The 13,587-nt window shown below is 46.6% G+C and overlaps 2 protein-coding genes across 5 annotated transcripts in view; one reads left to right on the forward strand and one right to left on the reverse strand.

The window, feature by feature from the left end:
* The window catches only part of ITFG2 (integrin alpha FG-GAP repeat containing 2), a 21,231-nt gene extending 8,568 nt beyond the window's left edge, over positions 1 to 12,663 (forward strand). For 2 of the 4 annotated variants that reach the window (XM_011367847.2, XM_011367848.2), the window contains 3 exons: positions 749 to 866; positions 1,677 to 1,850; positions 1,936 to 3,018. In XM_011367847.2, the coding sequence (XP_011366149.1) occupies positions 749 to 866; positions 1,677 to 1,850; positions 1,936 to 2,039 (396 nt within the window). In that variant the 3' untranslated portion in view covers positions 2,040 to 3,018. Of the gene's footprint in view, positions 1 to 748; positions 867 to 1,676; positions 1,851 to 1,935; positions 3,019 to 7,810; positions 10,095 to 12,441 lie in introns of those variants that run through there. The other 2 variants (XR_896340.2, XR_896339.2) reach the window with 2 other exon arrangements.
* Positions 3,121 to 11,453, reverse strand: NRIP2 (nuclear receptor interacting protein 2). The gene is given in 8 exon segments (XM_011367846.2): positions 3,121 to 4,718; positions 5,058 to 5,110; positions 5,364 to 5,485; positions 5,837 to 5,919; positions 7,058 to 7,210; positions 10,334 to 10,567; positions 10,569 to 10,809; positions 11,434 to 11,453. Coding segments are annotated over 8 exon segments (999 nt in total). The 3' UTR covers positions 3,121 to 4,625.
* Positions 12,664 to 13,587: the final 924 nt, after the last annotated feature.

Below are 13,587 nucleotides of genomic sequence, written 5' to 3' on the forward strand. Positions count from 1 at the left end.
CTTTACATGGCGAGATGAGAAATCAGTGAGGCCATTTTCACTTCACAGTTACAGTTAACTCAACCTTTATCTTAAATCTCTCTTTAGACAGGTCTAACTTCTTCCGAAGTGAGTGTTCTCCTTATTACACAGTGCTTGACACTATTCGCTATACTCTGGGGAATCTTGCGTATCTTTCAGCAGCAGTAATAGCTCCAAAGAGAAATGAATAATTATTAGGGTCCAGAAATTAAGTTATCAGCCCTAACTACAGACACATGTTTTATACTTTTTTTCTTCTCCTGTTTGAGTCTGTCTTTACTAAGGCCATGGCCCCTGAATCAGCAGATGGGGGCTGCCCTTTGTGCTGCTGTCATGCATGTTCAATGGTGTAGAAGAGGCACAAGAGGTCAGGTAGAACAGGCCTGGGTTAGAGGCCTGATTCCACCACCTCCCAGAAAAGTGACCTTGGGTGTGTGACTTTATTTCTATAAGCTGAAGTTTCCTCAGTATCAAACTGGGAGTAATGTTGCCTACGTCACAGGGTTGTGAGCATTATGTGAGGTGGCTCCTTTGACAGCCCCTTTGGCGCCTGGCACATTGGAGATTCAATAAGAAACGTATAGTTCTTTTCTTTCCCAGTTGGCTATTTGTCACCCAGAGCCAAGTGCATGGCTCCTTTATATTTATTTCATCCAGTCTCATCAGTAGATCTCTTTCTAAAATGGCTCCAGGCCACCTCTGCAGTCTTATCTTTGGCCTCTTTCAGGGCAACGGGCATGAGGAGGTAGTTGCCTGTGCCTGGGACGGACAGACATATATCATTGATCACAACCGCACGGTCGTCCGCTTCCAAGTGGACGAGAATGTCCGAGCCTTCTGTGCAGGTGGGCCCCTGCCCTATACCCCGCCCCCAACCACACTTGTCTGCCTCTGATTTCCACCCTCAACATGTCCCCTAATGTGACTCTTCATTAAACAAATGAGTCCCTTAGCTCTTTCATTAGAGAGTGATGGGTGGGTACTAAATTGCCATCTTCACAGCTTTAAATAAGGAAAAATAAAAGATAGTGAGATCTCCATCTCTGAATATTTTAAAGAATGGACTGAGTGCTTGTCTTCTACCTGTTTGGGATATGTGAAGACGTCGGAAAATTCTTTCCTGAGTATGTCAGAACTCTGTGAAGAAACATTCTCTCAGAGCATTCTCATTAGTTCCAAATCGGGACCTTGGAAGCTAGCACTAGCTCTTTGGGCTAACATGGAGAAATCTGTGGTTACTGAAATGAGAACAATTTAACAGTGACCTGAGAGGTTAGTATGCCTCTGAGGGATTGCCACCTCAGAGAAGCCTTCATTTAGCACATGTTGCTAATCTACCCCTTAGACTAGGAAGACTGCCCCCTCATTACTCCAGGGCTGTCACTAAGATGAGAAAATCAAATATCACTTTTTTGGATGCTGTTCTGCTTGGGTTTTGTTACTATGGTTTTTCTGTATCTGGAATGGGCTAGATATTTTATTGTTTTACCAATTTTACTGAGCTCCCAACGAAAGAGACATAGAAAGAGGGCATTTAGTTTTCTGCTTGACATCTGTGGGAGGGTCAAAACTGCTGACTCTAATGCTTATTCTCTGCCCTCCCAACCCTAGAACTGAAACTTATTGACCTTTGTCTCTCCACCCACACCTCCCAGGCCTGTATGCCTGCAAAGAGGGCCGCAACAGCCCCTGCCTTGTGTATGTCACGTTCAACCAAAAGATCTATGTGTACTGGGAGGTACAGCTTGAGAGGATGGAGTCTACCAATCTGCTGAAACTGCTGGATGCTGAGCCAGAATACCATAGCCTGCTGCAGGAGCTGGGCGTGGGTGAGTCCCAGGAAGCTGCGGAGCTGGAAAAGCCCAGGGACCCAAGAGATTCATAGCCTCTTACCAACCCCTTTTATGCCCTCAGATCCTGATGACCTCCCAGCAGCCCGCACCCTGGTTCACCAAATCCTCTACCACCCTGACCAGCCACCACGATGTGCTCCTGCAAGCCTCCAGGATCCCACCTAACTGTACTTGCCTTCTTAGCTGAAGAAGGATCCTTCTGAACCTCCCTACCTGCAAGGTATCCAGGGTATTGGCAGGATAGGGAATATACATTACAGAGGATCATGGAACAATAACAACAACTCTCGGGTCACGGTGATATAGATCTCATGGTCTTCTTGGTAAAAGAAGAGACAAGTTGACCCTCTGTCCATTTTTTCATGTACCCCACCCATCCCATCAGCAGGATTGTAGGACCCCAACCTTATTTCACATCATCTGGGACTGCCTGCTCCCCAGAGATCCCCACTCTTGTGTGGAAAACAGACTCGTTTGTGTGGAGGGAGCACAAATCTTTTGCATGGCCCCAGCACTCATAAGAAAACTAGGCTTTGGAGCCAGTGGACTGGTGAGGACGGGTTCTACCCCATCCTAAGCTCTATTTTCCATGGCACAACTCCAGATGGTTGATAGTAGTAATTATTACAGTAACTATTCATTTTGTTTTTGAGAAATCTTTCAGGACATTTTACAGTCTGGTCTTCCTATGTTTAAAGGAGAAACCCTGAGATGATTTTCCTCTATTTTCCAAAGAAATGGGCTGGCACTCTCTCATTTTGCCATATTCTTCAAGTATTGTACAGCTTCATAGGCCTTGCTCTATTTCCCACCCACCCATTTCCGCAAAAACACCTATTGTTTATCGAACAACAGACGTTTACATTTTGATTCAGGTTTATGAACCAGTCAGAATTATATCTTGGGCCATTTATATCCCTTCTGCTCTTAATTCTCTGTACTTTAAATCAGCGTCTTTCAAATTGTAGGTTGCAATCTTTTGGTGGGCTGTGGTCAGCATTTTTTGAATGAATGAAATAGAATAAAATAGAATGAAACAGACTATATTGTTCACAGTATAGAGAAACAGTGTTTTGTTATAATTGTATGTATATGTGCATATGTGTATCCCAAGTACAATATAAAACATATTTCCTGCTGTGAATTATGTTCAAAGGAGTTTGAAAGCCATTGCTCTCAATTATACTGACTCTAGCCAGATGGGGGAAGAGTCAACATTTAAATTTCCTTTCTGTAAGGGAATAAGGGCAGAGTTTTCATTCAGCCTCTGATAGGCATGGAGGAAGACCAAAGAAGGACGTTAACATAGAGAAACCAGTGTTTATTCAAATGGAGAAGCAGCTGAGCTAAGAGCCTGCCATAAGGCCTGGAGTCTGCAATCACAGAAGCAGCAGGAGGCAGAAGGGAAAGGAACAGGGTGAGACCAGGAAAGCTGAGGTCATGGAGCAAGGCAGTGAGGACGAGGGTACTATCACAAGTGTAATAGTGAGCCCCTCCCATCTCCTTGTGAGGACTCAGTTGAGAAAGGTAAGGCCAGGTGTCATGGGGCAGCTCCTTGCATCTTGGTTCTTCTCTAATCTATCTCAGGCTCAAGATTTTGTTTCCAACCCAAGATTTTGTTTCCCTGGTTCAAGTTAGTTACGCTATCTTCTTCCTCTACCCCTAATCCATGGTATGAGATGCTCAGACCAGTCAGAAAGACACTCGGGGGTCTAGGTAATTAAGGTTTGGTTTCCTTTCTTTACAGTAAAGTCAGAAAGCCTCATTGTCTCTTTGCTTTGGCTCAGGCAGGGGATAGAAAGCCACTTATTCCAAAACAAGACAAGCTCCAGCTCTCAAAGCCAGAGATGAGGGGTAGGAAGAAGGTCTAATGAGGTGGATAGTTCTAGAAATAATGAATCATAGTTAGGCAAAGTCCGAGTACCAACAACCCCACCATCCTATCCATCTTTGGTGGCACTTCTCGTAAGACTTTTCCACACACACCCTGAAGTTCAGGGGCCCAGTGGGTAAAAGTGGAGCAGGATAAAGATCTGGAGGAAATATTAAAGATATATCCAAGGTTCTGCACAGGGTAATAACTGACTTCAGAGGTTTGCAAGCCCAGAAAAGGTAACTTGGAGCTCCCAGCCTTAGAGCTACTGAACAACCTTCGTATTGTACCGAATTATTCTGTTCATTATTTCTTCCCCACTCAACTGTGCACAGATGTGTGCAGAGTCAGAAAGGTAGGCGCCAGCAGGGCCAGGGACCCAGGTTGGTGAGGTGTGGTGTCTAGTTGTGAGAGATAATGAGCCTCAGGAGGTGAGGTGAGAGATGTGGGAGTGAAAGCAGTCAAGAGGTGTTTGGGGTGGAGTTGGGGGACAGTGGAGGACAGTATCAGGCTGCAGCCTTTGACTCAGGCCAGTTCCCACCATTCCAGGGGCCCAGCCTGGACCCCCATTTTGTTTGTGTCCTTTTCTGCAGGCCTGATTTGGCTTTATTCTTCTTGGGAGAGGAATAAGAGAGAACAGGGAAACCAGAATCCTGAGATCCTGGGCCCTCTCTAGAGAAAACTCCTGGGGGATAGAGAAGTTGCTGAGAAGCAGAGAGGAATGTCGCCAGCTAAGGGAAATGGGACAGCAGGATCAGAGTGGTGACAAAAGGGACAAAGTAGTCCCCAGCTACCTGGCTATAGTAATGTCCCCATACCCCACACGGCTCTTCTCCTAAGACAAGGTACTTCCCCCTGGGGACTAACTGGAATAGTGGTCACTGGCCAGGTTCTTGGTGCAAAGGCAGAAATGGCAGCTCTGGGAAGGGGGCTTTCAGCCGCAGCACTCCATGTTCCAGGTCGATACAGCACTGTGGGATGTGGAGGGGGCAGTGTGAGCTTACTTCAGCAGGTGACCTCTCCCCCAGTCCCTTCTTTTTTGTCCCGCCTCCCACTTCCCATAGCTTTCCCCTGCTTGCTTACCCCTGTTTCCATTCCCTTGGACCCTTGTCAGAGAGAGACCCAGTTCTTCATATTTTTCACTTGTGGGCAACTCAGGACCCTCTAAGAAAGCCACGGTGCAATTGCACATCTCCATGTCTTCCTCACTGGAACCTGACCCATGCTTCCACACCTGTGCCTCCTGCGCCTCTTTCCTAGCCCTTTGGTTGGGCCCTAAGTGTGAGTGTAAGTGCTAGCATCCTCCTTACCTTGAGGGAAAGCAGAGTCTGTAGTCCAAGACAGAATTCAGGACTCTCAACATCTGCAGGAATCATTTGAAAACAGAAGAGGCTAGAAAGTACCTAGTGGTCACTGCAGTCCTCATGTCAGCATGTGCCCCTTCTCTGGCTGCCCCACCCCCAAGGTCAGAATCTTGGCACAGGGATTGGGGATAGTCAGAGAATCTTTGAGGACACTGTCTGGTGCCAGCAGGTCTGAAGGTCTGCCTTTGCCCCACCCAGGAGAGAAAGATAGAAGAGGTGAGAAGCTGGACTATTGAAAAAGGGAGGACTTACCCACCACCTGGGCTGAGCATGCCACGGTCTCCTGGCCTAGCTGTAGCTCCAGCTGCTCCACCTGGGTTGGGGGCCCAGGTGCCAGGTCCCCCCCTGGGGCTTTTAGGACCCTCTTCCCTAACCTGTGGTTGGGAAGCAAGGGTTGTGGCTACCACGGCCCCCACCCTCATCCCTTTAGTCAGCTAATGTCCCTCCCCACCACGCTTTGGATTCTTACCCAATCCTTGGCCCCACATGGGGTCTAAATCCTTGTCTTCTCTGCCAGAGCCCCCATTAGCTCTTTTTGTTAAATAACAGCTTTATCGAGATATAACTCACATACCATAAAAATCACTCTTTTAAAGTATACACTTCAGTAGTTTTTAGTATATTCACAGAGGTAAGCAACTGTCAGTCACTATCTAATTTCAGAATATTTTCATCACTCCCAAAAGAAGCCTCATCCCCCATCCACTCTTTTGGGCCACACTCACCCCAGGCGGCTGAGGCATCCGGCGGAGATCTGGTTGTGGTGGGTGCCTGTGTCCACGGCCACCCTAAGCACCTGGTCTCGGCACTGAGAAAGAGGGTTATGGGGATTCAGTGAGTCCCAGGAGAATGGACTGGGGTTGGATCTTTCACCTTTCCAGCCCTTGGATGATTCCCCTTCAGAAACAAGTTAAGGGAATGAGCTAAGTCTTTAAAGGTGGTTTTTTTGTGGGACTTTACACTGGCTCAGATAAAGGAATCAAGAAAAGAAGTGAGCTGCATGTGGTAGTGAGTCCATATATTTGGGAATGATTTGACCAGAAATGGAGATCTGTTCTTAGAGGAGCACTTGGAAGGCTGAGGGCCCCTTGGTTAGAGAAATCTAGTTAGGAGTAGAGGAGGGACGAGATGATCGGATACCTCGTTAGGAAATTCAGATGTGGGTGAGCGAGGGGTTCACCACGGGAAACAGGAAGATAAGACATTTTAGGGTACACTTGGAATTACAAACAATTTTCATTTCAAACATCTATTGAGCACCTACTACGCATAGATATGTTGCTGGAAAGCACAGCAATGAATGCCGTTCTTTAGGATTCTAGGGGAAGTGAAAGGTTCTGGTATATAGAAGGAAGGATTGTGAATGAGGTGTCCTAGACATTGAGAGAGAGGAAAGGCTGTTTTCTACTAGGGAATTCAGAAAAGGTTTTAAGGAGGAAGTAACATTTGAGGCTTAAAAGATTGTAGAATTTGGACATAGAATGACTGCAAAGCAGGCCAAGGAAATGCTGAACAAAGACAATAACATAAGAGCAATGGGCATTAATTAGGAAGGTTCAGTATTCGTTGGGTGGTTAAATGGCTCCAGAGGTGACGAGGCCATCACCTGAGCTTTTCCCAGGAGGGTTGCATTATTCCACACACGCATACACCATTCATATATGTAGAGCACACTGAAGAGCATTTGCATATTCACATTTAAAGGTTATATTTTGATAAAGGAAAGGGAGTCATGGTGGTGACCAATGGAATTGCACAGAGGAAAGATGGTTTGAGGTAGAGAGTAAAGAAGCTAGAGGATCCCGTTTTTAGGTCCAGGCTTGGTGGAGAGGTACCTTTTCTCCCTCCCTTCTTCCCGCACTCGGAGCAAAAAGAGTGGATGAAGTGAGCCAGTCACAGGCAGGATTATAAACGAAAGAAAGCCAGTGTCTTGGGAGGTCTCTCACCTTGCAGTTGACCAAAAGAGCTGGGATCTCTGTTTCACTGGTCTTCTTCCTGTTCTCTTGGCCATGAACCAGGGCCTGTACCAGGGGGGACTCCCCCTGAAGCCGACTCTGATTCCCCTCCACCAGGCGTCTTTGGAGCACACTGTGCGGCTGCTGACTCCATCACAGAACAATGAAGGTAGACAGGTCTAAACCCAAGTATCCAGGCTGCTCAGTTCCCCCACATTTCAAGAACCTTAAATATCCCAGGACGTTGTCTGCCAGTCCTGAGTCACATAGGAGTATAAAGGGACAGTAGCTTACCCAAGGATCCCAGCAGTCAGATCATTATAGCAGAGTGAACCCCAGTGTAAAATCATGCCATTTTTCTGGGGCCCCACTAGATTGCTCAGCGATAAAGAAATGAGAAGAGGAGAATGGTCCATTCTAGGTTAAACTGATCAATATTGGCTGATGGGAGGTTTCAAGAACTAGTATGCTTGGGAGAAATTCTGTCTCAAGTCTACGCTTTTTTTTTTTTGTTCTTTTTTTTCCTCCTCTGACCTCATCTTTCCATGAGTTACAGGTCCCAGGGTTGATGGCACAATGAAAATAACAAAATCAAACAAAAAAGGAAAAAGTTAAAATCTTCAAAACGAAGATGCTGAGAGTCATCTTTGCATCTCCTTCACCCACAACACCCCCCGCCCTGGCCCTGTTCAATCACTTCCTAAATTCTGCCATCCTTGCTTTCTGTTACTGTCTTTATTCCAGCCTCACCACAGCTCTCCTGGATCCCCTGGACACCTCCTTACATTCCAAGAACCTGCCTCCAATACTGTCGCCTCTCAAGTACACCTGCTCGAAGCCAACGATTATGTAAAACCCTTGCTAAGTGTGGTCCTCAGATCAGCAGCTTTAACATCACTTGGAAGCCTGTTAGAAAGGCAGAATTGGGACTTACTGAATCAGAAACTTCATTTTAACAAGATATCCAGATGATTCTTGGGTACATTACATTAAAGTTTGAGAAGCACCAAAATAAAACAAAACTAACCATGTTAACTCCCCTGTTTAAAATCCATCAAAGCATCTCCCTACCACCACCACCTCCCACTGCCAATGCTTAAATGGTAGAACTCAAACATTTTAAGGAGATCCACAGCCCAGATGACCTGGTCACTGCTTGAATCTGCGTTGTCTTCCTCCTCTCACCTACCCCTCCTCCACACTACTCCGTACATCTACCCCAGCCACCCTGCTTGTACCGCTTGTACCGGGCTGTTTTTCTGCCTCCATGGCTTTGTTCCTGCTCTCCCCTCTTCCTGAGACTCTTCTTTCTTTCTTTTCTTTAGTCCAGACTGGATGACTGGCTGAACACACTTGAATAGTTTCTCAAGAACTAACTGTTCTTTGTTCGGTAGAGAGCTTTTTATGTTAAGTCTGAGATTCCATGTGCATCTGGTAATTAGTGCAGGTTTGCCTCCTCCAGGAAGCCCTCTCTGACTTCTTTGTACCTTTCCCTACACACAGGAGGCTGGGCTAGTTCCCTTTGTCATGCTTCTCACAGATGTTATTCACTCCTCGGTTAGCCTGGAGAGACCTTGGGATCAGGTCTCCATCTCATTCAGCTTTATATCCCAGGGCTTAGCTCAACATATAATAGGCACTCAGTAAATGCTAGCCGAAGAACACCATATCCTTCCAGGCTCCACACATGCTTTACCTGCCCTCTCTGCTTGGGAGCCTGGGATTGTTTTTCCATCCTTGGCCTAATGAGACCCTTGAGGCTGCTCCCGCCAGCAAGGCTGCCAGCAGGAGATCCAGCTCTGGGAAAAGGGCAGCGTGCTCTGGGACTGGCCAGAGAGCGGCTCTGTAGTTCCCAGTGCTCCTTCCACCTTTCTCACGGGGATGGCCTTTCTCTAGGGCCAAATCCATGTAAGATGGTCCTCAAAGGCCATTGGAACCAGAGAACCTGCTTTCCTGTCCCATCATTTCATGGTTGTGGCTTCTGGGAGAAGGAGCAGCCTCTGAAGGTTCTCTGAATGGAAACCTCAGTCTGATTGCTTTTTTTCTCTTTGGGAGCTGCCTGACCCCGGGCAGGTTTCCTGGAGCGGGGACATTCGACTGGGAGGAATATGGAAATGTGATAGGGCAGGAAACCAGTGAGGGGCTGCATTTGCCTCTAGGTTCCCAGGGAGCAGAGGCTGCCTGTGACCCCTGGAAATGGCTTCATACCTCTTAGGTTGCAGGAGTACCCTCCTCTCTGACCCTCTGGTTAGGAGATGGGAGAGGGAACAGTGCTCACAAACCTTTCTACAAAAGCTTTCCTTTTGTGAGCAAGAGGCCAGATATGATACCATGCGCTCTGGACCCTACAGAGCTTACTTTCTAAGCTAAATGATACAGTAGCTGAAGGAATAATAATAACATTTATATAGTGCTTTTTATCACCCAGGCACTGTTCTGAGTCCTTTATGGATATTAGCTCATATAACTCACAACAACCCTATGAGGTAGATATTAATTTTATCCTCATTTAAGAGATGAAGGCACAGAGACATAAAGTAACATGCCCAAGTTAGTAAGCGACAGCACAGGGTCTGAACACAGTAACATAGCTTCAAAGCCCATGCTCTTAACTGCTCTCTCCCAGGGGAATGCATATGTGCAGTGGTCCCCTGACCCACTCACCTCATTGTTACTCCCCCACCCCATTCCCTCTGGAGGCCAAAGCTGCTGTAGGGGAATGGAAGGATAGGAGCCCCGAGGAAGGCTGAGGGGAAGAAGAGGACACTTCAGGGGGCCAAGTGGCCTGGCAGGAGCCATAGGAAAACCATTCTGAGAGGAAAAGGCAAATGAAGGACCTGAACTAGTATGAGGGACTCTGGTTTAGGGACAGGAGGGAAATCGCAACCCTAACCTGGTCAATCCTTCAAGCCCTCCAAAAATGACTGCTCAAAGCCTCTTGTGTCCCTGAAAGCTTCTACCTCTGAACAGCAGAGCTCACCTCAAGATAAGCCCTAGATTATTTGGGGGGAAGCTGAGCAATGAGAATAGGGTCCGAGTCCCCTCAGAGCCACCAAGCCATGGGAACATCTCCAGTTAAGAGCTATGAACGGTCAAAGGGAGCCCCTCGAGTTTGTGGGACTGCCTCTCCCCTGCTCTTAGTGAGGATGGGAAATCTGAAGGCTTAGGGTCTGTCCTCACCCCTATGCTCAGGGTACAGGGTAGGGAGGTGGAGAGAAAGGGCCAGAGGACTTCCATGGGGGTAGGGAGGGGAGAGGGCTGCCTCACCAAGTCCTTGGAGGTGCCAAGCCTCTTGAGGCTGTCCAGGGGCAGCAGGTCAGCGGAGTCCTTGTGCAAGAACTGGGTGGCCTGTTTGAGTCGGCGCCGCTGGCTCAGGTGAGCTCGGTCCCGAAGCTCTGCCTCCTGTCCCCCCTTTTTGGAGTCTCCCCCCTCACTCCTGGCTTCCTGCCTGGTGCTCATGGCCCCTGCAGGGTTTGATGAGCTTGATGAGCAGGGTAGGGGCTTCTGAGGGATCCTCTCCTCCATCCTCTCCCGCCTGTCTCCGTCCCAAGCTGCAGCTCTCCTGACAGAAGGGTCCCGGCGGGAGGAAAGGAGGAAATAAATAAATAATGTGCAGGAGCAGCCGCGTCAGACACCAGTTTCCAGAGATTGCAGTAGAGGGAGTGAGGCTCTGCTGGAAAAACCCAACACTGGAAGAGAGGGCGGGTTGGCGGGGCCTGCAGCTGGCAGGCTCTGAAGCATCTCTAATTCTAGGGTCTCAGCTGGAGTGGGCAGTGGAAGGGGGTGTGTGTGTGTGTGTGTGTGTGTGTGTGTGTACACGAAGAGGTGTAGGAATGCTGTAAACTGTCAGAGTGCCCACGCTAGGTTGTTTGAAAAACAGTGTGTGTTGGTGTGGGGGTAGCAGCTTGCATGCTTGGTATGCGTGGGGCATGCAGGCATGTGTATTTATGTGCGTGGGTGCTGGTCTCCTCTGAAGTCCCCCCTCCCCCGTCTCCTCCACCTGGGGTTCTCACAGCCTGGGGGTTGGCTTGCAAGCCAGTAACTAGGTTCAGAACAAGAGGGGCAGCATCAAAGTGTCCTTCGTTCTTGCCCTCCTCAGCAGAGGAGATTTCACCTTTCTGAGTCTCAGCTTTTCAGTGTGGCAGATGTCAGATGGGTCTTTAGCTTATTTACTCTGGATTCTGAGTTGAGGGGTTGGCAAGAGAAGCTCTGAATCTCCCCACGGTAGAGTCCAGCTTCTCTCTCTCCTTTATGTAAGGCTCATCCAGTCCTGGTTCTTTAAAAAATGTCATAACTCAAACATGCAGAAAGTTATAAAGAATAACCAATACCCTTTACTTGTGACCTCCTTTAAAAAACAAACTTACAAATATAGCTGAAGATCCATGATACCTCCCCTTCTCCCCACATGACATCCTCCTGAATTTGGTGTTTGTCATTCTCATACTTCTCTTTATACTCTTTATGCATATATATATGTGTATGTATCCTGAGCAATATAGCATTTAGTTTTGCCTGATCCATTGTATATATTCTTCTGCAACTTGCTTTTTTTTTTTTTTTTTTGCTCAATATTTTATTAGTGAGGTTCATCCATGAGGTATGCACAGCTCTGGTTAACTCACTTTAACTCCTATCTAGTATTCATAGCATTTTTCTATATGAATACATCACATTTAGGAAATTTAGGTTTTTTTTTTTTTCTTATAACCAATGCTGCTATGAACTTTTCTGTACAAATCTCCTGGGGACATGTATAAACATTTCTCTGGAGTATATACCTAGAAGTGGAGTTGCTTCCCCATTTGTGTGTAATGCCAAATTGCCTTCCAAAGTATTCCTACCAGTGTGGAAGCGGGGTCTCGGGCTCCAAGTCCTCACCAACACTTGTATCAGACTTCTTGTAGCCCTGGCTCAACTGTCTTCAGATTTTTCTTCTGGCTTTTCATCTTCACCATCATCAAAATGCATTGGTCAAGCACCTGCTAACATGTGTTGGGCACTCATAGGATGACTACCCACCCAACACCTGCTCCCTAGGGACACAGTCTGGTCCAGAGAACACCAAGGCACATGCACATTCAGACAAACCAAATATCCACTGGCCTTCCACAGACAAGCCTCTTTGAAGGACTTTCCCAACCACTACAATGGTATGAGGAAGGATTGTATTATGATCCCCATTTACAGATGAAGAAACTAGCTAAGTGTTATGGGTTGATTTGTGTCCCACCCAATTCATATGTTAAAGTTCTGACCCCCAGTACTTCAGAAAGTGATCTTGTTTAGAGATAGGGCATTTGGAGAGATAATCAAGTTAAGATGAGATCAGTAAGGTAGGCCCTAATCCAATATTACTATGTCCTTATTACAAGGGGAAATTGGGACACAGAGGAAGAATATCATGTGAGCATGAAAGCTGAAAATGGGTGATACATCTAGAAGCCAAGGAATGCCAAGGATTGCCAGCAAACCACTGGAAGCTAGGAAAGTGGCATGAAACAGAACCTTCCTTACAGCCTTCAGAAGGAACCAACCTTGATCTTGCACTTCTAGTCTCTATAACTGTGAGACAATATATTTCTCTTCATAAGCGCCCCAGTTTGTGGTACTTTGTTATAGCAGCCCCAGGAAACTAATACATTAAGACTTAGACAATGGACTAGTGGTTACCAGAGGGCAGGGGGTGGGGGAGGAGGGAAGAGGTAGACAGGGTAAAGGCGGTCAAATATAAGAGGGTTAGGGGAGGGTGAAGTGGGTAAAGGGGATCAAATATATGGTAAGTGAAGGAAGGAAGCTGGACTCTGGGTGGTAATCCCGCAATGGACTATATAGATGTCAAATTATAATGTATACCTGAAAATTATATAATTGTATTAACCAATGTTACCTCAATAAACTTAAAAAAAAAACCCTCAGGTTCTGAAATATTTAAAAAAATAAATAAAGATAAAAATAACCTTAAAAAAAAAAAAAAAAAGACTTAGAAAACTTACCCAAGATTCAGTTATTGGGTGGCAGAGCCAGGAATCAAACCCTCGTGTTCTACCTCCCAAGTCCTGCTCAGTTTCCACTATGCCAAAAGGAGAATACCGATGAAGATGATAAACATAAAATGAAAACCAAGCTTTACTATGATTCCATTATCAAGCTCTGACCCACCAGATCCTGGCTTCTATCAGACACGGTTTTAGTGGAATATTCTACCTCTCTTCCATGCCTTAACCCCTGTCACCACCACACATTTGCCTAGGATGAAGGTAGAAGAAGATCTACTGACATGCTGAGCTAGGTTCCTGGGGTTGTTTCCAGAGGATTAACTGGATGATCAGTGAGTAACCTGCATACTATGATGCTGGGTGGGACCCAATGCTGAAAGGTATCTTCTTCAACTTTATTCTCAGCAATTTATCCCTCAGGTTTGAAAATTCTTCGACATCTTCAAGAGTCCTTTATTCATTCATTTTTTGGAGGAGTAATGCTATCAGCGAACAAAAGTAAGATGACTCTAGGGCACTTAG

This window comes from Pteropus vampyrus, unplaced genomic scaffold, assembly GCF_000151845.1.
Source record: "Pteropus vampyrus isolate Shadow unplaced genomic scaffold, Pvam_2.0 Scaffold137, whole genome shotgun sequence".
NCBI classification, from domain to species: domain Eukaryota; kingdom Metazoa; phylum Chordata; class Mammalia; order Chiroptera; family Pteropodidae; genus Pteropus; species Pteropus vampyrus.